The 25,635-nt window shown below is 40.8% G+C and overlaps 1 protein-coding gene across 1 annotated transcript in view; it reads left to right on the top strand.

The window, feature by feature from the left end:
* LOC103397709 (tetratricopeptide repeat protein 28) overlaps positions 1-25,635 on the top strand; it is a 189,299-nt gene that overhangs the window by 158,757 nt on the left and 4,907 nt on the right. The window contains 14 exon segments of the mRNA XM_017043164.2: positions 371-915; positions 1,389-1,912; positions 8,948-9,057; positions 13,600-13,729; positions 13,864-14,082; positions 17,676-17,835; positions 20,444-20,584; positions 22,505-22,649; positions 22,769-22,948; positions 23,111-23,655; positions 23,831-24,078; positions 24,162-24,286; positions 24,496-24,727; positions 25,286-25,362. Coding sequence (XP_016898653.2) covers positions 371-915; positions 1,389-1,912; positions 8,948-9,057; positions 13,600-13,729; positions 13,864-14,082; positions 17,676-17,835; positions 20,444-20,584; positions 22,505-22,649; positions 22,769-22,948; positions 23,111-23,655; positions 23,831-24,078; positions 24,162-24,286; positions 24,496-24,727; positions 25,286-25,362 — 3,381 coding nt within the window.

The raw sequence follows: 25,635 nt of genomic DNA, 5'->3' as shown, positions 1-25,635 counted from the left end.
GATGTTCCTCCAGCAGTCTAGGCCTATAGCATCATAACTAAGAGATAACTCAGATTAACCCAAGCCAGCCCTGTGAATAGGCACTATCTAAAAGGAAGGTTTTTGGTTTAATTTAGACATAGATATACACACTTGTAAGTAGTCCAAATGTATACTGTGCATCAGCGACTATTTACACTAGCTGTAATGTCACGTACACATATGTTTTGTTCCGATCTTAATCAGACATAGTATTATGTATTATCTCATCATATCATTGTTTTAGTGTTTTGGTTGGGAGCTCTGGTTCTGTCCTGTGTTGTTATACACATTGTTCAATTCTTTCAGGAGTCTTTTCATCCTTTTATTTAAAAATAAGTTTTCATTTCAGGTGAAGGAACGCAGGATGGAGGCCTGTGCTTATGCTGCTCTGGGCGCCACTTACCGAATGGTGCAGAAATACGACAAAGCTCTAGGCTACCACACCCAGGAACTAGAGGTGTACCAGGAGCTGGGAGATGTGTCCGGAGAGTGTAAGTCTCACGGCCACCTGGCAGCAGTTTACATGGCCCTGGGAAAATACGCCATGGCCTTTAAGAGCTATGAGGAACAGCTGGAGTTGGGGCGGAGGTTGAAGGATCCTGTGGTAGAGGCTCAGGTGTACGGAAACATGGGCATCACTAAAATGAATGTAGGAGTGATGGAGGAGGCCATAGGCTACCTCGAACAGCAGCTAGCAACGTTACAGCAGCTAAATGGAAACGAGGCGGTGATGGACCGAGGACGGGCATATGGGAACCTGGGAGACTGTTACGAAGCTCTGGGAGACTTTGAGGAGGCCATTAAATACTATGACCAGTACCTGTCTGTGGCACAGAGCCTAAATCGCATGCAGGACCAGGAGAAGGCCTACAGAGGTTTAGGAAATGGGCACAGGTGAGTGCAACATCACAATGGTACAATGAATAAAATATAAAATAAAAACTATGATGTATTCATATAGTTTAAAATGAACTAAAATTGATAGAACCTCAATTATTGTGTGAAATGGTTTTATTGAAGCTATAATGTAAAGATGTGGGTTTTTGGAAGCAAGAGTCAAAACAAAAAGGACCAAAAAAATATATATATTATACAGTTCCTTTTTTTAAATATTATCATCTTTCCTTTTAAGCCATTTCCTTGATACAGAGCATAAATCTGAAAAAAGTGACATCCAAGTGATGAACAGCAAGATAAACAGAATCATTTTAAAAGCCGAATACTTCAAAGATGCAGTATCTCAGTATTTCTAACAAGAACTGCCATTGGCAGATTTTTGTAAGCTGTCATTCTTAGCTTCTTATCTCACATTCTTTTCTTATCTTTCTTCTCCCCCATGTTCGCCGTCTTTCTATCTTCATCCACAGGGCTATGGGACACCTGCAGCAGTCACTGGTGTGCTTTGAAAAGCGACTTGTCGTTGCCCATGAACTGGGTGAATGTGGAGGAAAGGCCCAGGCGTATGGAGAACTCGGGGCCCTTCACAGCCAACTGGGCAATTACGAGCAGGCCATCTCCTGTCTGGAACGTCAGCTGTCCATCGCCCGTGACACCCAGGACAGGCTGCTGGAGGGGGACGCCAGCTGTGGCCTGGGCACTGTGTATCAGTCCATGGGAGAGTATGAGACGGCACTGCGGTGCCACCAAAGTGACCTGGAGATCGCAGAGGAAGTAGAGAACCCCGCGCGTCAAGCACGTGCCTACGGGAATCTGGGACTGACCTACGAGTCACTGGGGAACTATGAGCGAGCAGTGGTGTTCCAGGAGCAGCATCTGAGTGTAGCAGCTCAGACTAACGACTTAGCTGCCAAGACCCTGGCCTATGGCAGCCTGGGAAGGACACACCACGCTCTGCAGAACTACTCACAGGCTGTCATGTACCTGCAGGAAGGTGAGTGATTCAGTAAAACTCTGGAATGTCTTTGTTTCCTGAGCTGCAGGGCTTAAAGCTATGGAATTGAAAATCTGAGTTTTTGAGTCCCATTTAAAAAAAAAGAAAAAATCAATTACAGGCTGCAGGTTTTTTTTGCAATGCATTTCTTCTCTCACAAGGACATTTTTACCCACTGGCTAACAAATCCCAGCCTCTCATGATTCCTTGTCAGAATACTCATATACATAGCTAGTGTTAAAATAAAAAAGGTGGCTTTTTAAGCAGAGAATTACCAGTGGTCTGCTTGTGAGCCAGATACATGCACTGATAAATGTGAAAAAAACATTTCTAAGATGGCTTGCTTGATCAAATATCTGATCAGATTTGGTAAAAGGTCCCAAACATCTGTGCCCTTGGGTGGGCATACACTGTACAGTTTTTGAAAATCTTGTCGTTGATAACATCACACACTGCACGAGTGATGTACGGACAAAGCTCATGATTTATGTACTGACACTGTACACGGTACACTGATCATCGAATACGACCAGAGAGCTCACACTCTGCGGGTGAAAACGGCTTGTTGGCCCCTGCTGACTGTCCTGTCTATTGACAGCTGTCCATAAATATTTATTTGAAAGCTCCGGTGCTCGTTATTAGCAACATGCTATTCAAAAAGCAGAAAGCTGCCATTATGATTGCTGCGATATTGTGTGCTGAAAATTCGAAAAAAAAAGTTTATTTATTATTTATTGTTTATTAGGTTTATTGTGGACAGTGCCACAGCTCTATCAATCTCGTCTCCATATTTTCATGCCACCGACGCCTCGCCATGGTTACTATCACTTTGCGCAGGCGCACTGAGGGAGAAATGCTCCGGTCGGCTCGGGGCTCTGCTTCCACTGTGCGAAAGAATTTGTCGGCCGACCAAAATTTCTGACATGTCAGAAATTCTTCCGACCGTCCGACGGTGGTTCAGCAACAGATAATCGGCCCTCGTTACCCCCTGTACACTGTACGGAAAAAGAAGGCCCGATGAAACGGAAAATCGGGCCGAGCGTCGCCAGGTCGTGCGTCTCAAAAATCGGTTCAAAAATGGGCTAAAATCGTACAGTGTATGCCCGCTACACAGCTGAGGATGATTATTTTCAAACATGTATAAACTAGGAGTGTGTGTTGGTACAATACACACTTGATATGATATGTATCATAATACAAGTGCAATAAGATAAGATAAGACTTTATTCATCCCACACTGGGAAAATTTACTTGTTACTGCAGCTGGATAGATAGATAGTACTAAAAGTAATGTAACAGCAGGGTAGACATGGTATTTACAAGGTTTTTCCATGGTGACAAATATCAAAATTTTAAGTGAAACATGAGAAACCCACTTTTACCCATCTGTTGTGAAAAACATACACGAAAAACAAACAAAAATACACATACACAGGGTAGAAAAGATGGAGCTGCTGCAACCTGCTGCCACATGAGCGGCGCCATCTCGCCAACAATAATACGATATTATAATATGATTTTTTTAAGCGATTTAATTGTAGAAAAACTGTCAGCAAAGTAAACACACAAAGCTGTTACATGATCAACATCAGGTTGCTAAAGGTGGAACAGAGGGATGTACATTTGCCATGTCAGTGCACCATGGTGGTAACTTTGCAGCTAGTTGACCCGAACCTGAAACCGCAGTAGTTGATCCAGAACTCATCTGTGTCTGGATACATCAAGATGAGTCAAACTAACTGAAGCATCTGTACAGGTGTGTTCAGTTCTATGCCTGTTGTCTGTTGTCTGTTGTTCGGTGATAGACCTAATGCTCAACCACACCCATCGCAGTACGATCCCAAACTCTATTTGACACAGAGATATTTTGCAGCTGGAGTCAAAGGACAGATCTATTTTTCAGCCGGTGGGGAGTGAATACATAGACAGTTAAACCTCCTCTGTGTCTCATTCTCTCCTCTGCATAAGCCTGGTCCTGCAGTGACCCTCTGCAGTGTATTTCTGCTTGTTGAGCTTCAATGGAAACAAAGGCAACCACCTTCTCCTCCTCCTTCTCCTCCTCCTTCTCTTCCACCACCATGTTGTTTTCATGTCCTTGTGCTGCAGAATGAAACGCTGCTTTCACTGCTGCTGACAGCCAATTATATCTGGCCAATGTACCAAAAATTTGAAAAGGATTTTTTTTTTACCCCTAGTTTTTTTATTATTATTATTAATTTCATCCTGGATTTGTTTTCTTAAAAATTTAAGTCAGGGAAAAACAACCGAGACAAAACAGCAGATCCAGCGCAGGAACATAATTAGTCTGTGTGAGTGTGTGTGTGTGTGTGTGTGTGTGTGTGTGTGTAAGTAAAAAATATGATACAATAGAGATAATTAGTAGCTAATTGAAAAGCACAGTATTCTCACTTCACACTCTACCTGATCCACTATCCCGCTGTTTCCTTCTATTTTGTTTTGACTCCAACAACAATAAGAGAAATAAAGCTTTTGCAGCAATGTAGAGAGTGTCATTAAATCACTGCCATCATTGTAGCCACTAATGGAGGGGAAGCAGCGTAAGCTATTGGTTACTTAAAATAAAAAATCAAAGAAAGACAAAGTTAACTTTGTTAATTATCTTGAACCTTGATCTACCAGCCAGAAAAACAAAGGACGGACATTGGTATAAAAAGAATATCCACCAAAGTCTTCACATGGAAGAATAGTGCAGAACTTCCCAGCTAGGTTAGCAAAGAAGGCATAAAATGTTTGACTGACCCTCCTGCAGTTGAAAAGAGGACGGGCCAAGATTTAACCAGAACTATTGCATTCATTCAAACAGATGGCACCTACTCTTTCCTTTATTACGTAAAAAATAATTAAATAATAAAATAAATAATAAAAGCAAATGAAAGCGAACTCCTTGATTGCACACAACCAAATGTGACCTCTGTTTTTAACCCATCACCAAAGTGAACAGTGGTCAGCTTTAAGGACCAGGGGAGCAGTGAGTGGGGACGGTGCCATGCTCAGAGCACCTCAGTGGTAACTTAGCAGCTGGTGGACTCCAACTTGAAGCTTTCTGAACCCAAGTGCCTACCTTAACCACTAATTCACCACTGCTACTAAATTAGTAACATCAAGCAAAAATAAGAATACTTTTTTGTCACACATTTTGGATCAGTGGAAAAATTACTTTAACAAATATAATACAGTCATAACAATTTTCTTTACCTTGTGCCTGAAAATTTTAAGTCCAGTTAGGTGTTATATACATTATATATTATATTTTAATCGATATAAATAGCTCTGTATATATTGTATATTCACAGCCATGACATCACTGAATACACTCCTCGTTAGTATAGCGGACAGTATCTCCATCTGTCACACGGTAGACTGGGGTTCAATTTCCCGACGTGGAGATTATATTGAGGTGGTTCCACAGTTTAGCAGTTAGCACACCTGCGTCGCACAGAGATCAGATAATCCTTGATTCCCAGTTAACGCAAGAATTTCCCGTTTGTGATCAATAAGGTTCAAGGTATTGTTATTAGTCCATACTACATGGTTCTTTACTTTCTATGTGTGTCTGTTTTTTTGGGTTTTTTTTAGTATACGTATACTAGTGTTTGTATCCGTGTGTTTTTGAATGTGTGTGTGTGTATGTATGTGTGCCTTAGGGCACCTTTCTGCACAGAAACCTCTTGGCCAACTGTCAAGCATCCTTTTCAAGTCTTTTTTCTCCGGCTGCTCTTCAGGGTTTTAGGCAGCTGCGGCTACACGCTGGTGGCGGCCTCCACCGCTATCACTGCTGCCATCACCACTGTTACGTGACTGTGCCTGAGGGCTGTACTGAAGGGCGCGGGTGACAGTGTCAAACACTGAGTGATTCAGAGGGGGAATACAGGGGGATGAGATGAGATAGGTGGGGAAAGAAGGCATAAGCAGATGAGGATGGATGGCTGTGGACGGGGGGGCGGAGAATAAAGACAGAGATGAACAGGAGCTGTAACTCACATGTTTTATTCTACTGTCAACCATTGAATAAAAGGAACACAGAGGAGGTTGACACAGTGTTGGTCCTGAAGAACAAGGAGAGAGAGGATCAAATCGACTGTGTGTGCATTAATGTATGTGTGGTTATTAAAATGATGAGTAGGATTTCAACCATTTAGACCGGGGCTGGCAAACATACGGCCCATGGGCCAAAACTGGCCCGCTTGACATTTTATCTAGAGCGTTTGATGAATTTTACATAAAAATGTTCAGGAAATTTTTTTGTTAAATTATGTTTCATTCATTCATAATTAATGAAAACATAATAATTACAATCACATATAATTAAGATTTTGCTAATACACTTGTAATTCTTTGCATGAAAACAAAGGGGAAAACTTGGACTTATTGTTACTTATATGTTATATGTTTTTTAACATATTATTGTTTTGAAAAATTTTAACTGATTTAATAGATTTGAAGATTTAATAGACTTAAGGTTAGCCACAAAATAGCTATACCGAGTCTCCTTAATAATTCTGAAATCAATTGAAAAATAAGTTGTCAGAAAAGTTAGCCAGACCTACTTATAGGTTTCATGCAACAAGCCCTCATCATTTTTTAACAAAAGGGAAAAGGCGACCTAAATAAAATCCTGCTATATCAGGAAGATTTTTATTTTGCAAGATTGGCAAATACTTTGGCTGATCAAATCCCAGATGTATCATGAAAATATGCATACAATGTATTACTTATCAAACTTATATATACTGAATGTTTTTTAAAAAATGCCACCAATTAATTTGCTTTTTTTTTGTGAGGCTCTGTCCTTTGTCAGCCATAATCCATGTCCTCACTTTTTTAAGCACATCTTTATATGCCTTATTTTTTTTAACGTTTTTTTGGGGGGTTAGTACTGTATGTGTGTTTATCTCCATGCGTGCATGCGTGTGCAGATGAAAAACTAAAAGAGTGAGATGAGTGAGGGCTGAGGATGTCAGAAAATGAAAAGGATAATTTAGATCTGTTTCCTCTCTGTCTCTCCTGCTTCTGCTGCTAATGAGCCCTCAGCAGTGCAGAGCAGTGGCTCCATAGTCAAGATGAAACAGGTAGAAGGAGCAGAGGAAGATGAAGACAGAGATGAGAGAATAATTTGGAAGGTAGATGAAGCCGAGCAGATGCATGGGGGGAAAGGGCAAGGAGAAAGTGGGATAAAGAGTTGGGAAGATCAGTAGGAAGAGGAAAAAGAAAAAGTGAGGAATTTTCTGTGCTTCAAAGGCTCCTGATGAGCGTAGCTGCAGAGGAGCCGGGAAGTCTAGTGTGGTGATGCTGGGTCTTGTGGAAAGACTGGCTGTATTTTTGTGGGTCACATGTTCTGTGCCGACTTATCTGCTGCAACCACTGACAGGATTTTCCACGGAGTGACAAAAACGATAAGCGTCAACTTTTTTTTTCTCCTCACTGTGACCGTAAAGTGTGTTTTAAACCACAAGAATGTGTGTGTGTGTGTGAGAACTGGTAACCTGCTCTTAGCACCTTGCAGGTGATGTGTGACCCCCAGTGGTTTGAGTTTATCACCGTCGTTCTGTGTGAAGTGACATTTCCTCTCACTAATTGGACAGAAAAGTGTTCAGCGGTGGAAGTAAGCGCACTTGCAAAAACATGACAAATGCTTCACTGTGCGACAGATTACAAGAGAAAATCAAACGACCTCAGGTGATCTCTCTGAATCCTTGTTAACACCACTCTGAAACTTCCCCACACTGCAGTTTTGGATATAATTGACAGTTTTGTTTTAATAAACATTTACTCTTAGGTTACTTGACTCTGCAGTGAACACAGGTTTTCATTGACTTGGACACTAATAGGATTCATTGTGAACAGACCATTCACACCAATTAACCATCAAAGACAATGGGGAACTGTAACACCCTTTCATCTTCCATCTGTGAATATGTAAATAAGAACACTTTTGTCATTAACAGTTATGGTTATGAGAGTATCCCTTATTGAAGTGATCTGGTATTTGATCAAGGTCAAATACCTTCTGTAAATTGATCACCAGTTCAATGATCCTTTTAAAGTAGTATCCTCACCACATTTACCACATTTTCCGGACTAGTCGCTCTTTTTTTTCATTTGCGACTTATAGTCAGGTGCAACTTATATATTAAAATATATAATTTCACATATTCGTTATCTTCACACTGACAGCCCCTAGAGGGCACTCTAGGCTTGTGTACCACTATCTGCTACTCCTGTACCACGACTTATACCTCGGAGCCACCTATATATGTCTATGTTTTTTGTTTGTTTGTTTGTTTGTTTGTTTTTTTTCCTTCATTATGCAGTTTTTGGCTTGTGTGACTTATACTCTGGAGCAACTTATAATTCGGAAAATTTTGTACTCATACAAACTGAACATATTTTATGTATAGATTATATATTGGGGTACTGATTAAATGCTGATTAAAAAACTCTTTGGCACAATTTGAATTATTTTTACAATCTATGGTCACTGATACACAATATAGAATTATATATAGTCATGCAATTTTTAAAATGTTATATTTTATTCCACAATAAATCCAATAGATCAATTTCTATTTACTTATTTGCAAGAGCCTTCCAAAGATTGAGCTGCTGTTGACCCACTTTCTCAGTGTGTTTGCAGTCTGCACTCTATTATGACCTCATCAGTGTGTTGCCAAATATTTGTGGATGTCTCTTAAATATTGTGAGTCTTGTTTAATGCAAACATGGAGCTCCTGTTTGTGTTTACTCAGCCGGTCGATCTCCAGCATTGATTACTACGCAGTCCGATTAGAGCTGTAACAGCCGCCTTCTGCGTGTGTGTCCTCTTAGCAGTATCTCACAACTGAGGCTACATTTTTATTCCTTCTCACTGTGAAAATCAGCAGCATATGCAAGGCTTGATCTGGACCAAACTTGAAATATTCTGACTGCTCTGAGTAATTCTGAGTACTCTCCACCTCCGTCTCCTCCCTGTGTCTCCTGTTTCCTCACCCTCCTCCTCCTCTCTTCTTCTGACAGGTCTGAGGCTCGCAGAGCAGTTGGCTCGACGTGAGGATGAAGCCAAGATTCGACATCGTCTCGGTCTATCCCTGTGGGCCAGCGGGAATCTGGAGGAAGCACAGCATCAGGTGAAGCTCCTCCCCCTCTCCCGTCTCTCTTGTTTTCTTTGTGAAATATGTCTGGAAACCTGGCCTGACATTGGCTCTAATTTGTGCTTGGTTAATGTTGAACTGTTAAAGATGTCCACAATCGCTAAAACAATTCTCAAGCCATTCTCTTGCCATTTGTCTCTAATGGAAACATATATGCTGATGATGATTTTATAGTACCAAATACCAGTATTTTCACTGCAGTGACATTTACTAGGAACAAAGCTTCGAGGAAATTTACATTACCAAGACTCGATCTTGTGTCTGTGCAACTTGTTTCTTGACTCTATCCTTTGTGTAAGGCCATTAGGACAGTTAGAGTGCTGTCAGAGTGATAGATGTTTAAGGGTGATGCAGGGCCACTGGACAGGTTGACAGATGGAGCCAGGCAGGAGGCTCCATGAACCAAGATGTGTGCAGATGACATTGCTATCTTCAAAAGGTTGTGGTTTTCCAGCTACTTCCTTGTATTTCTGTGTATGTAACTGAGATAGATTTTTCTGTGTAGTCCGTAAGCTAATTCTATGCTAAATACATTTTGAGCCAAGTGTTTATTAAATCCTCTGGCTACCTTTAAGCGAATTTTCACTAATAATTACACAATAGAGTGTGTTTAAAAAACAACTGGATTAGATGGCTGTAGAACTCACAGGGGGGGGGGGGGGGGGGATTCAGAGGGAGTGGGATCACATGGTGTCTGTTTCCACTTTTTAGTATCTGTGTGCATGATCTCAGGATTCCAGAAGCTCACAATGTATTCGTCTCTCTTCGGCTCACTGACCACCTGGCAAGTGTAAAATAGCTCTATTACATCACTCTTTACATTCTGTCCACACCGACAGCAGCCAAAGATGAGTTTCCTCTCCATCACGGTGGTGGTGTGTTCACAGCAGCAAGTGTCACGTGTGTCTGATGGTTGGTTTCCCAGTATTTCCATTTCTAAAATCTAGTTCAAATATCGTGTTCACTGGCTACAAACATTGTGACCTACATACTTTTTTGGTCCAACAGGTAAGATTTCGTTTTGTTCCTTTAAAAGGTGACTCTGTCTGTTTGCAATTATCTGGAACAAGAGCTTGGAAAAAAAAACTCTGCCAAAATGGACAGAGGAACTCAGGCCTGTGAGTCATTTGTCCTCAAATGTGTTTTCTTAAACAAAGGTGTTGAATATTTTACCCCCCTGTTTTTTAAACACAATATTAGCCATTCCATAGTCTAGACCAGTGGCCATGCTCCGCTCTAGGGGACATTATTTCCTGCATGTCCCGCCTGAATTTATATCCTATTGAGAACCTGATAATATGTATTTTCTCGTCTGTACAAACCACTGGATGAGTTGCTGCCACCTAGTGACTGGAGGCTTCTTTTTCATTGAAGCATTACACCAGTGGCACACTTCTGTCTAATGTACTATTTTCAATTGGAAGGCTCTCATGCCCAACCCCCTTCACCGTGCCACCCAGGGGGGCCCGCCCCACTATTTGAGAAGCACTGATATAGTCTGTGATTTTTTTTTAATTTCCATTACCATAGTATGATCGAAACTTACATTAGGGAAGATAACACTGCACCACTTCACCACCCCTGCCTGTTTCACATTTTATCAAACAGGACACAGCTGATGTGCATAACTGATGAATTCCCTTTTAAACTAGTTGTAATGGTAGCAGAGGTAGAATGAACTGCTTTAGGAATTCACACCAGGGATCTGGGCGCTGTGAAAGGAAATAAAACATATATATAAAAGATAAATTAAATAATTTTCCATCTAGTTTAGGCCCTTCTCATGGAAACGCATATAATTCCTGGTCCTGTTCCCAGGTTCCTGGACTGAAGACGTGAGCCTGGCTGCATTACCTGCTTTGTTCCAACATTGTTTTCCTTTGTTTTAAAATAAGCTAAAACTATAGATGAGAAAGTTTTAGCTGCTGTTATGGGTGAAATGGATTATGTCAGAGCTGTGGGAATGTGAAGGTGCACAGACTGCGGTATGTGCAATAGTTTGACCGCTGTGTTCCAAGGTAAACGGGAAAAGTGTGTCAGGGGCTCGAAAGGGAAAAGTGGAGGCAGCAATGTCAGTCTCTGTGTTGAGCTCCATGTGCAGTTTCAGGCTGTTTTTATACAGATAGAGTTGATTGGTTAGCTTCTGCTGCTGCTGCTGCAGCGACCGCTCCTGTTTTTGTTTATGCTGCTCCTCATTCAGTCAGTTAAAAACACAGACATTCTTTCAAGTACATTTTACTCTGGTCTGGATGATAAACAAAATCAGCTGTGATGATTTTAGACAGCTCTCTGCTTTGATCTAATGTGTGTTTGGACAGTGGGAAGGTCTTCTCTGTAGGAGGCACTCTGCTTCTGCTACAGCAGAATTGGAGGGGAGATAAGAAAAAATAATAATCTTATTATTATTATTTTCTTAGAACCCTTTTTCTGGAACCATAGAACACTAAACTAAACAGCTGTAATCAGCAGATTCTCAAGTTATGAGCTCCTCAGCTAGCATGTTGCTAGCCAGTACAAAATGGCAGAGTTATTAAATCAAAACATAGTTGCTTGATGCTTTCAAATAATTTTACACCCAAATAAGGATCAAATGCATCATCTCACCCTGACTCTTGTTAAAAATTGTGTAATTCTTCTACTGTTAAATCATTTGTAGCATTTCCTCCTTCACTCGCAGCCGCCAGTTTTCAAAAAGTTTCTGAGACAAACCACTCTAATTTTACCAGCCTTAGGTGAAATGTGACATTGGGTTGACATAACTCTGTCTCTCAGTTTTGGTCCAATGTACAATATCCATCCATCCATTTTCATCCACTTATCCGTTATTGGGTCGCGGGGGCAGCAGTCTCCACGACCACTACCCAAATCACACTGCACCATACCAACCCCCCTGAACCTTCCTGTGGGTGTTGAGTCCACTGGAAGGTACCAACCACTCTAACTGGGATTTGATCTTGCCCAGTAGACAGAGACATTGCTTCTGGGCCAAATGCCACCCAATGTACAATTTTAAGAAGGATATTGGCAGAAACTGAATATTCTTTCCAATGGTGCATTTAGGACATTGGATAATCCCTTTTTAATTAAACATATTTGGTTAAATGAACTCTTGATATTTTCTCAAACCGGTTCAGCCCCAGATCAATTTTATTTTTAGCCTCTTTGTTGATCTTAGACTGCAGTGTCTCTACAGCAGCAGACACAGTTGTCTTTCAGAGCAGCCATAGGAGCAAATAATGGAAATCAATAACACCTCCCATGATTCAGCACTCCTGGTCCGACAGCTCCACCCAACCACCGTGCAACACTGCTTTCTACCGCCACTACATTGGTTTCCACTGTTCTGTCTCCTTCCTTCTTTCCAAACGTCTTACTGAATATAAAAGTTTCATGAAAGAGAGAGCTCTATTAAATGGACTGATCAGTTGCTTTTGTGCTTTGCTTTACGGACCTGTCTGTATATGTCAGTTTCCCTATTTTCATTTTCTTTCATTTTTGTGTTTTTACAAAAATCCAGGAAAGAGAAAATTTAACTCGTGGTTCGCCTCATTTGATTTGGATACTTTACACTGTTTCCCTCCTGATGAGTGAGAGATAGAGACAGAGAGAGAGATAGAGCGAGCGGGAGAGAGAGAAAGAGAAATTGGAAGATCATTGATCAGTGAGATGAAATGCTGCCACCTACTGGCATGATTTTCCTGCTAGAAATCTGATAAACGTCTAATAATACATCTATTATATTATATTATATTATATTATATTATATTATATTATATTATATTATTCACCATTCAATCCCTTCAAATTAAATAACTTTAATTGAATCGTTTAATTTAATTTTTATATTTTTACCCATTTATTCTAAGAAATCTAGGTAATACAGAACCACATGTTTACCATTTACTTCTAGCTTTGTTACATCTTGTTCTTGGGTTCTCTAAGTGTGTTTATCATACCCCACACACAGTATGCCCTGACTCTTGATGCTGGACACTAGCCTGGAATAATGGATAGCCAAGCTGATCACATTCAGTGCATGTGGATTATCTACTTCTATTTTTCAGTGTACAAGACTCAGTATTGTACATCCTTAACTGTCCATATCAGCCATCGTTTTATGGCCTATTTTTATCTCACTTTCCTGAAGACAAAGGAGTTGCTGTTTTACTGTTGCCTTGTTTGGTGAGTATTTGTCACTGAGGTGAACCCAAACTCAGGTTTTTATACTTCAAAATTACAAAATAACATTTTGGAACAGATTGATGGAGTCAGCAGTGGATCAATACATCCTGTGTACCTTGATGTGAAATCAATGATTTTCTCTACGGACTGTGGTGTAGTGGAGGTAGTGATTTAAAATGTCACTCTCCAGACAGAAAACGTTTGTTGAATGGTGCGAGGAAAAGAAAATATACTTTTAAAATGTTGAAGATTTCTTCCGGTGTGGATTTCGTGAAGTGTGTTTTTAACAGAATTTAACAGTGACATCTGACTTTTCTTTTCTTTTTTTTACCACAGCTTTACCGAGCCTCCGCACTGTTTGAGACCATCCGTCATGAAGCTCAGCACAGCACAGACTACAAATTGTCCTTGTTTGACCTTCAGACCTCGTGCTACCAAGCTCTCCAGAGGGTCCTGGTCAGCCTGGGTGGGTCCACACAAATTGGTTTCTCATATCTGTACCTTCTTCTAACGGTTGTAGCCTTGTATCTTGTATGTGAGCTTCAAAGGCTAGACCTCTTTAACAGAGCTAAAATCAGCTTTGATCTCTGTCCTCCACAGGTCACCATGACGAGGCTCTGGCTGTGGCAGAACGCGGTCGTACACGAGCCTTTGCCGACCTCTTGGTGGAGAGACAGACGGGTCAGCAGGACTCTGATCCTTACACCCCGGTCACAGTGGAGCACATCCTTGACACGGTCAACAGTCAGAGAGCACTTGTGCTTTACTTCTCCATGGCTGCAGGTTATCTGTACAGCTGGCTGCTGGCTCCGGGAGCAGGTAGGACCATAACATGTGCTGACAAATCCACTAGTCGACTTTACTGCTCTAAAATGACATGAGACTTTATTTTTCTATTAGTTTTTGATCAATTTTGTTCAACTGTGTTGCAAACACAGTAGCCCGAATAATATTTTTTTTCCCTGATCACATGTACAGTTGGGCAAACTTTACTCTTGACAAGGCTGAAAATTAACACTGAACTTACAACTACAGTGAAGATTTTAAAGATAGAAAGTATTACAGTGCTTCAGTGTCAACTTCAGTGTGTCCTGGAATTTTTTTAATGAATCACTTGTCATTTTAGTTGATCCCATTTGAATTACAGCCAAACCTAAGGTTAAAAAACCCATTTGAAAAAAAAGGGTCATAGTGAGGGGGCGGGGGGTGACTAGTAAAGGGGAGAAAAGCCAGGGGTCAAACAGGAATTTTAAACAGGGATTGGTCCACCACAGATGAGGAGGTTTGTGATTATATGAAAACACGGCCAGTTCCCTGGACGTTGACAGGTTTCCATATTTGGCTTGGACAAGTTGCTCAAACGTACCCAGCCGTCCCAAGAGAGGGAACATACATGCAACAATGGGCGAGCCTTCATTCAGCCAATGTGTTCTTACAAGCAAATCAGGATTAAAAAATTGAAACTGTAAAATGGCAGAGTCGGACTGTCATAGTGACTAGGCTCCTCCCCGATGGTTTTACAAGCATAAGGGTATTTTCTTTATATCGGACATGTAACCAAACATACTGCGTTACATTATGTGGATGATAAATTGATGATTCTTGTTTTGTTGAATTCTGGGTATGAGCTGAATATGATCAGTGAATCAAGGTTATTGAAAAGACGTCATTCCTGTGATTCCTTTTTAATGACTGAAAATATATCAATGACATTATCATGGACTAGTTCACATAGACTGGACTTCCATTGCCTTAGTGCTGACTTAATGCAACTGCTATTTCTATTTCTATTATCTTTACATTTCTGCTTTTACTAAGGCGGGGGTTCGCAACCTCTCTTGGCTTTTCACCCCACTCTGACATCACAAATCTCTGGCGACCCCAGATACATTTTAGTACCTGTCACCTGTGCAGTCACATGATCACAGCTGTCAATCAAGATGGCCTGGCTCATATTTTGTGTAATTCGTCTACTGTTAAATGATTTGTAGCATTTCCTCCTTCACCCACAGCTGCCAGTTTTCAAAAGGTTTCTGAGACAAACCACTCTAATTTTACCAGCCCTAGGTGAAATGTGACATTGGTTGACATAACTCTGTCTCTCAGTTTTGGTCCAATGTACAATATCCATCCATCCATTTTCATCCACTTATCCATTATTGGGTCGCAGGGGTCGCTTCATTTATTTTAAACTTGATTTATATTTATGAATGTGAAAGAATGCAGTTGTTTAAGTTGGTGTGTGGTTTTTTAGTCATTTTATAAAGAATATTAATTGGTTGAAAATTATTTTTATCAGTAATTCTTTTTACAACAAATTTCAGACAATTCTATTTGAATTTCAGAAGCTTCCATGTGGGATTGAGAACTTAAAGTTATAAAAACACTAATACAGGTTATACCGTAAAACTGTGGACATTAATCTCTCAATAGAAACAGTTGTAAAACACTGGTATCATCTGGTTCTGTACCCCCTCACACATGGTTGATGTCTGAGGAGATACATTCACATACATACTTGTTTGTAATAAAGCAGTTTTTATCAAAGCAGGTTTTAATCTCCTCAATAGTCGGACTGCACACAAGCACAAACAAACACAAATTTCTTTGAATTAAAGCAGTGAACATTTTCCCGGAGCTTGGGCCGATTCTCTTCAGCTGCAAGGTGAAAAGACTGGCATTAACACTCATCTGCACCATCTGCCACTCAACGCTTAGAATGTGCCCCCCACCTCGTTCCTTGCCTGCTGTGATGTCTACCATCCACACTGCTACTAATTGAAAGTGATGGTGCAAGAGACACAGGCGTCATTTTCACACATGCCAGCAGCCTAGCAAGTCTTCACATTTCATGTCTCTGTCTCATGTCGAAAAATAATGCATAAGAACATCACATGACTAAAATAAGCTGTTTCTGAAAAGGAAAAGAAAATGTTATTTGTTGCTATGTTTCATCATTAGGATAAAATGTTTACAATAACATTATTCCACATGATGTAGGAACCTTTCCGAAATTGTTCATTAAAATGTTGGCCTAAGTGACTTTTTTACCATAGCAGCCAAAGGATTATCTCACATTGTCAAAATTGAAGGAAATACATAATCCTCAATATAAGTAACAAGTTAAGAAAAAAACAATATTTATTATCTAATTATGATCAGTTGTATCAAGTGATGACAACACTATGTGACGTATCCTTACTCAATCCAAATTTAATGAATTGAAAATGTTTTGGATGTTTTGAAAATGGGACAATTTTTTTGATTGTAAAGAGTGAGTCAATCCTGCAGGTGGCAGTGATAAACGGTAAGTTCAAGTAGCAACTTCTGCTAAAACTAAAAAAGAAAGAAAAAGATAGAATCCAAAAATTAGATATCAATCAGAAATAATTAAGTCATAATTAGTGGCCTCATATCCTGATGGCAGGCTATTTAGGAGGCGGGCATGTTGTGGTGCCAGCTGGATGTCAGGCAGTGCCAGGAAGTGACAGACAGTCGATTAGTGAGGAAGTGGCTTCCTCTTAGCCTCAGGACATACTGGAGATCTGTACCCATCCCTCTACTCTCCAAATGACCAGTGCTGGGAGGAGAGGAAGGAGGAGGAGGAGGTAGGAGCTTGCAAGGGTGAAGTTCAGTCCTGTTGCCTGGGAGCAGAGTTTGATCATATTTTCCACCCTGGTGGTAGAGCTCATGGGTCAGGGATTATTCTGTAGCTGAAACAGCTAAATAAAAAAAGCTGCTAAAACAAGCTTAAGCTGTTTCTGAGCCAAGTACTACATCAGATCTGCACTAAAGAAAACAGCAAAGACTCTGTCAACTCTATTCATTCGCTGCACTCTCCATGTAGTTACTATGCGAAATTAGTTTTAATGCCGTAGGTCGGAATGATGGAAAAATTTATGGAAGATGGCGACATAACCACAACAACATGCTGGTCAAGGATATCATAAACATAGGATCACTTTATATATATCATTTATCTATATACATATATGTGTGTATATATATATATATATATATATATATATAAACACATTATAGCTTATTGCCATATGTATGTAAATACAAGAAAATATTAATTGCTTTTATTTCTTACTCACACACAGTAACAGTGTTGAAGTATGTATCTCCCTGCTCTAATGATCGCAACCAACAGAGTTTCTGGTGGCGCGTGACAGATGGCACAGGCAGCTCCTCTCTTATCTTTTATTGAACGTTCTTCGTTTTATTTAATTTACTCCACACTTTCACTGCAGCACGAAGGATCACTCTAAGCTTGTGGCTGAAAAACTGTTTACTTCAACCATTCTCTCACCGAGAGAAGAATAAAAACTCTCCAGGAAAAGGATAATGTTTTCATTACAGCACGCGTTTGAATTGTAACAGCTGTGTTTTTGTCTCTCCTTTCACAGGAATCCTGAAGTTTCATGAGGTATACCTTGGTGAGGGCCTGTCAGAGGGTGGGTCAGATTTTCAGGAGGGTGGAGGCAATGGAATGGTCGGCGGTTCTTCGTTGGAACAGTTCATCTCCAGCGCCCGTGAGGCTCTGGGAGTGGAGTCCTATTACAGCAGGTGAGACTATTAATGCAGGAACATAAAGAAGAAGCTATTAATACAAGCAGGGGTGGCTAGATACAACTTTTCCATGTTCGTTACTGATGATATGATTGGTAATCTACCAATACCAATATCAATCCGATACCTTCTTTTCTCCTCCAGCATTCCACCGGCTGCTGTTGCTGAGGCAATAGTGTCCCTGTTTTAGGCATGTCGCACTTAGTTAAGCTGAGCATCTGGGCCAAGATCAGACGAGCCATAGTTATTTTCTTTCGAATTTCCGCCAATATCAGACCAATACCGATGTGTTAGTTTGAGCCATCCCTAATTACAAGATGTACTAACGACAGGAGTAGATACACTCTTGAAATCATGGGGACAAGGAATATATATTTACTTTTATTTGTAATGGTTATTACTATACAATTGTGTGTTATCTAACAGCTGACATTTATTCTACATAGATTTATATTTTATTTATTTTTTTAAAAAGCACTAAAAGAGACTGCATCAATGCAATGCACATGTCCAAGACTTTACTGAAGTTCAGAATGGTAAAAAGACATATGAACAGTAAAACAAAAACAGTTGGTCTGTAATTCACAAATGTCTTTGTTAGTTAATTGTGGTTAGAAGTTGCTTGAAGATCAGGTTAAACTAAAACATAAAACCATATAACTACAAATAACTACGCAATATGACTGTTATAGTAAAAAGAAATATGGAGTCAACAGCAAAGTACAAATAAAACTGTACAACCCAGAACAGCAGTGTCTGAATGTGCAGTGTGTTTGTGTCAATCTACCATCACAACAAAGAGTGTGTTGACACTGTGTGTTTCTTGGCATTTATTGGAGGGTTGCAGAAATTCAAACCTGCTCGTTGAAAAGTGCCACAAAACTCAGACCTCATATTTGTTAAAAGAGCAGCGTTTTAGTCCCAGGATAATGGAGATTTGATCTGACATGAGTTCTAGTGAACATTAATTTAGCAGAGAACATTTAAGACTAACAGTGAAGCAATACTTGATGACAGCTAAACATATCTACTACTACTACCCCTTTAATATTTAGTGGTCATGTTAGTACCAAGCTCATTTTCACTCATTTTCACAATGTTTTAAAACAGGGGTCACCAACTAGGTTTGTCAGAAAGCCAGAATTTTTTTGGACAGACACCTTGGGGGACGGACACTCAAATAAAATGTAACAGACGCTGGATGGCTTGGACGGTTTAGCAGGCTGGAATGGGTCCACGGCCCACCAGTTGATAATGATTTAAAGAGGAAACAATTTGTCTCCCACTCTAAGCTTCTTGAAGAGGAGCTCTTTAACCTCCTCAAGTCTTCTGCCTCATTGCTCTCAGCACTCTCTAGTGGTACGTGGGGAAAATTCATATTTTCTCATTTACATTTTCAACTGAATAAATATGAAACATACCATACACAATGAATGCAACATTTAGGAAAAAATGTGTAGCTACTACTTTTTATTTATTTACCTGTTTTTTGCTGCAATGCAAGTCTGTTGCTCAGATCAGCACAGGCAGCATGGGATCACTTGCAAGTTGAACGTGGAACGAGCAGGGGAATTCTAATGTTGGTCATCATGGTGGTACTCAGAGAGATCAATGTTTTCTCAGGTGGTACAGAGTAGAAACATTTTTGAGAACCACTAGTCTATCTGTTGACAAACCTCTACTACCTGCCTACAGTTATACACTCTGTCTCCTCCCAGTGTGAATAAGTGAGACGGAATAATGGCTTTTGAAAAAACCCTAGATGCTGAGCTTAACTAACAAAGAGTAGATCATGTAGGGTAGATGGAGAGATGGGGGATTATACTGAAGACAGCAAGAAAGAACACTGAAAAGACTTCCAGAATCCTCAGCAATCCTTCTGCAGTAAAACAGCAGACTTGACACCAGCCTGGTCGCTATCGTTGACGTTTGATCCATCAGTACCAGCTGCTCGTCTCGCAGCTCCAGCGTCAGACCTCCTGCTCCTCCTGCTTTATTAGCAGCTTGTTTACTCCTCCAACACGCGGTGGCACATAATATAACACCACTTGACTGCACATAGATGAGCACAATATGGCAGCGCTCCCCGATCTATTCATGTCTGCAGTGCTGAGACAAGGAGGCAGCAGGAGTCAGACATGTGAGGAGTGATGAAACCTGCTGTTAAAATATGTGTATATTTATACGAGTTTTATTTGGTAGAAACACTACACTGCAAAAAAAAAAATCATGGTCATGGAATTGGTTTCCACTAAGTTACTGTGGGAGCAGGAAGCTGTGTTTGATATATTTTCTGTGAGGTTCAGACACTGGGAGAAAAATGTGGTAGTGTGGTGGCATAGTCCACTCCCTGTGGACTGGATCAGCATTACAAGCATCATAATGGAAGGATTTAACTCTGCTTACCATCAGGATTTTGGACCAGGCCTAGGAAAGTAGGCCAATTGTGTGGGTGTTTTGGGGAAATGGAGTGTGTACGGCTATTTATCTGCAGAAAAACAATTTTTAATCTGTGTATTTTCTCTGTGAGTGAAATGTATTTTTGCTGCCAACATTTCAGTGTGGGTCTCTGATGCCATCGCTCTGTGTTTTTTCTTATTTTCAGAGGATGTTCGAGCAGTGAGACGGAGAGTGAGGCGGGGGATTTGCTGGACCAACAGTTTGAGGAACTCAACAACAAGCTGAACTCTGTCACCGATCCCACAGGCTTCCTGCGCATGGTGTCCAGGAACAATCTTTTTAACAGGTACCAGATGGTAGGATAAAAACTTCAGAAAGACAACAACAGCAAACACCTGTGTAAAAGGATTGTGATGTTTCTACAGTAGATTGATTTATTAGAAATTAGAAAATATGTCTATGTTTCACTGCTGTTTCATAATATTTTTCTGTTGTGCTAATTGTTAGCACATGTTTTTCACTGTCTCCAGGTCAGTATTCACTGGCCTCATCCACAGATGAACTCTTCGTTGATGAGACAGTAATTCTAATTTTAATTGAGTATTGGTTCTCGTTAAGTCTCTTTAATGGTCTGATGATAATAATCCACTGTTTGGTGCTTCAGAAAAAAAATCTTGTAAAGCTGCGTGTGCCTGGGAGAATATCACATTGAAAAGCTGTACAAGTAGATTATTGTAAGGTTGTCTGTAATGAGTGCCGTTGATTGGTTATGATCACATGGTTTTATTATTGAATGACCTTTTTTAACTAACAGATCCTTAGTAAGTGGATGGGTGGTGTCCCTGAAAGAAACTGTTAGTGAACAGTTTCTTCCTGCAATCTTCTGAGTGTGTAATTGAAACTTTTCTTTTTAATGTGACTGTGATGTGGTTGTGTGATTAGATCTCTGGATGGTCATGGAGGGGCTGTAAGTACAGAAGATCCCAATGGGAAGTCACAGGATTTTCTAAATTAAACAGGAGCTACACTTAAACAGCAATTTTTAAAAGCAGAATAAATTGTGAGAAAATAGTTGGATAATAAACAAGTGTTTTATTTGTAAAATCCACGTCTTTGTATTCCCCATTAAAAAAACACCTTACCTGTATATTCAAATAGATAGAGAGTTGCCTGACAAATAACTGGTAGCTATTCTTTCTTTCTTTTTTTCTTTTTTTTTTTTTGTGGTATATAATATCGGTTGTAGGCGATATTCATGTATGTGATCTGTCGCCGCAACTAACCTCATCAGTGCATTTTGTCATTATAGATAAAGGACGTATTGATGAGAATAACCTTAGAACTGTAGATTCTGCCTTGATCATCTGTTGTCTAATATTTTCAACTATAATAGGTGAAATCCACATCATTACCCTTTTTTAACTCAAAGCAATTATATTTACCTCCAGTTCCTGACTTTTCTTTGTTTCCTTTTCCATGGTTTCCTTCTTCACTTGACATTGTCCTCCTCTCTGCTTATCCTTTCACTTCTTTCTTTTCGTTCCTCATGTCAAGCTAACAAACGATTGTTTGCTTTCCTCCTGCGGAAGATAGTGCCAGAGAGAGACACACACGAAGTGCTAGAGACTGGAAAAAAGCCAGTGGTCCAGCCTGGAGCTACCATAAGTGTCAGACCAGAGCATTTTGTCAGCTAAAGCCTGGGAGAAAGTGAAGAGGAAGGAACAGATAAATGATCCTGACGAGCAAGGGTGTAAAAAAAAATAACCCCAGTGACTACCATGCTGAAAGCTACTAAACCCATTGCCTGCATTAATCAATTTTTGTTTGTTTGGTTAGTCTTGTCACGCACACAACTCAACAAAAAAATATAGATGTAGGAAAACTGCTTTTTATTCTATAAAAAAAAACACTATTTTTCTATATTCTATTAGTCGATGATAGTTTCAGCGGCGGTCAAACAAAAAATATGGCGTACCTTAGCTCTGCAGTACAGCGTTACACTGACATCTAGTGGAGCTTTTGAATAGTGCGCTATGCATTGTCGATTTGTATAGAAAGATGATGTACGGACGGAAGAAAGAAAGAAAGCAAATAAGAAAGAAAGGAAGAACTTAATTAATCCCTCGGATTAAAAAAAACATTTTTACAAGTTTTTGTTGTGTGTTAAAGTTTATCTGAAGTTATCCAGTTTAAATGTATTTAACCGGGGCAATTTTGTCTTTACAAAGTGAAAGACCGGTTTGTTTTGTTGTGTGTTGTTTTACAGGAGCTGTCAGAGTATGACCAGCCTGTTCAGTAACACCATGTCTCCTGCCAAAGATGGATGCTCATCTCTGCCTCAACGCTCCAGCAGCCTCGGCAAACCTCCACTTCGGGCGCTGTATGATCTGCTCATTGCACCGATGGAGGGGGTGAGTAAAAGTGTCTTTGATTCTGGACAAAAAAGAAAACAACCAAAGACAATGTCAAACATAATAATAATAATAATAATAATAATAATAATAATAATAATAATGTGTTTGTGTGCTAGGGTCTGATGCACTCCAGTGGACCAGTGGGTCGACACAGACAACTAGTGATGGTGCTGGAAGGAGAACTTTACCTCATTCCTTTCGCTCTGTTGAAGGGAAGCTCTTCTAACGAGTACCTGCACGAGCGCTTCAGCCTCATTGCTGTTCCCTCCATCAACGGCCTTGGATCCAGTGCAAAGGTCTTTTCAGTGATATACACCAAGCAGTGTTAGATCTACATTCTTCATTCCAGTAACAATTAAAAAATGCTGATCCACAGAAAATTACTGAATACATTTTCAGTCAATCCTAAAACTCAAATTGAAGTGATGTAAAATGTAACCCTTTCTGTAATTTTACAGGCACAGGCTCGACGCCCAGGTCCTACTCCCTGTGGGGGCGTCTCCATGGCAGCAGTGGTGGGAAACCCTCGACTGCCTTCTCCTGTGATGGACCGTTGGCTGTGGGGACCTATGCCCTCTGCAGAAGAGGAGGCTCTGATGGTGGCTGAGCTCCTGGGGTGTCAACCATTAGCTGGTTCTTCTGCCACCAAGGAGAGAGTGATGAGTGCTCTCACACAGGCTGAGTGTGCTCACTTCGCCACCCACATTTCCTGGAAGTTAGCCGCTCTGGTGCTCACCCCAAACCCAGACAACGTGCCTGGTGGTGCAAATGCCAGCGTGTGCGTTGGGACCATGGGGCGGGGTGGAGGCAGTCGGAGAGGCAGTAGCAGTCGGGGCAGAAAGGGCTCGACCGGAAGTAGCTACACCATCCCAGAGTCTTTGCACATGCAGGATGACAGCAGTGACGTGGAGAGCATCTGTGACAGTCCACCTCTCCAGGAGTTCTTACTCACCGCTGCTGACATTTTAGACCTGAGGCTACCCATCAAACTGGTAGTGCTGGGGTAAGAAGGACGGAGCAAAACAGCACAAGCTTTTATTGGAGCCAATGTTTTTGTATTTGTTTAGTGAAATCTGCACCATAGACCTTAAGAAAATTATGGTTATGTAGGTATGACTGTAGTAAATTTTTACTCATTCTAGCCTGTACTGTGTCTATATCTGTGTGTTTGTGTTCAGTTCGTACCAGGAGTCTAGCAGTAAGGTCACTGCAGATGGCGTTGTTGGACTGACCCGAGCCTTCCTGGCTGCAGGAGCTCAGTGTGTCCTTGTTTCCTTGTGGCCTGTTCCTGTGGCTGCCTCGAAGATTTTTGTACATGCCTTCTATACTGCCCTGCTCAACGGAACAAAGGCCAGCGCTGCGCTGGCCGATGCTATGAAGACAGTTCAAAGCAGCAAACAGTATTCACACCCGTCCAATTGGGCAGGTTAGTGACACTGTTGGTTTGACTGTAACTTAAGATGTCTCTGTGTTGGCTTGCTTTCTAATTGTGTTTTTTTTTCCAATCAGGGTACATGTTGATAGGAAATGATGTCAAACTCAACAGTCCATCCTCTCTCATTGGTCAAGCTTTAGCAGAAATTCTTCAGTATCCAGATCGAGCACGAGATGCCATGAGAGTTTTACTCCACCTGGTGAGGAAGTAACCAACGCCCATACACCAAATGGACAGATTTAGGATCCAGTGGTTCACAGTCTGTTAGGGATATAAATAAATTAACTATAAATTACATAATTTCTTTAATGTTTTGTATAATGAATCAAAACTTTTTTCCTGTCTGACTTTTCTTACACGACAAATACTGATGCTGCTCTGCATCATTCTCCATTTTGCTCCTTACAGGTGGAGAAATCACTACAGAGGATACAGAATGGCCAGCTTAACTCCATGTACACGTCCCAGCAGAGTGTGGAGAACAAGGTAGGGGGCGTCCCAGGCTGGCAGGCTCTGTTGACGGCTGTGGGTTTCCGCCTGGACTCTGCAGGAACAGGGATGCCTTCTGCGGTCTTCTTTCCCACTACAGACCCAGGAGACAGGCTTCAGCAGTGCAGCACCACTTTACAATCACTGCTGGGTATGTTCATTAGAGTGGGCCGAAGTTTGTCATACCTAACCCTTCTGCTATTGTGTTTATAACATAAACTGGTCCAACTGTGTCGAAGGGTCAGTCAAAACATGTGTCCATCTTTAGAAACTATCAATGTCTGCTGAGACATTATAAGGAAAAAGGAAAAAAAAAGTGAAAGTGAACTCCTTGTCATTGTGACACAGCTCACCACTGAACACAACCAAATGTGAACAGTGGTCAGCTTTAAGGAGGAGCAGTGAGTGGGGATGTGTGCCATGCTCAGAGCACCTCAGTGGTAACTTGGCAGCTGGTGGACTCCAACCTGAAGCCTTCTGATTCCAAGTCCACTTCCTTAACCACTAAGCCACCACTGCCACCACTGCCCACATTTACTGTAGGTCATTGATGTTCTTCATCCTGGAGCCATATATAAAAGAGAAAATTCTTTACACCCAAAGAAGAAAAAGGAAGTTCTCCTCACTTCGTTAGTTTCCGTGCAGTTTAGTTCAAGTTTTCACTAATGATGATCTCAGATTTAATGGCTTGTCATGATCCCCTTTGTAGGTCTGCCGCCACCAGCTTTGCAGGCTTTGTGCAAACTCATCACAGCGTCAGAGGCAGGAGAGCAGCTCATTAACCGGGTAAGACCCTGCAGTTTAGACTGATCGTAGCTGGATTTTGATTTGAAACTCTCTAGGGAACTTTCTAAATGAATATGAGAATTGCCTCTATAGTGTTAAGAAAACATGCATAATGAATAACAAGAAAACAACTTTAGTGAAACAGCCACAGGCGTGATAAAACTTTGTAGCGGTGCATTGCAACGACATGACATTCCTAGGTTTCCCTATTATGCCACAAAGGTTAGGGTTATGCTGTAAGAGGATACATCCTTGCATAACTTTGCTGCTTAT

This window comes from Cynoglossus semilaevis, chromosome Z (assembly GCF_000523025.1).
Source record: "Cynoglossus semilaevis isolate Cse_v1.0 chromosome Z, Cse_v1.0, whole genome shotgun sequence".
Taxonomy (NCBI): domain Eukaryota; kingdom Metazoa; phylum Chordata; class Actinopteri; order Pleuronectiformes; family Cynoglossidae; genus Cynoglossus; species Cynoglossus semilaevis.
This window is presented reverse-complemented; position numbering and strand designations above follow the sequence as displayed.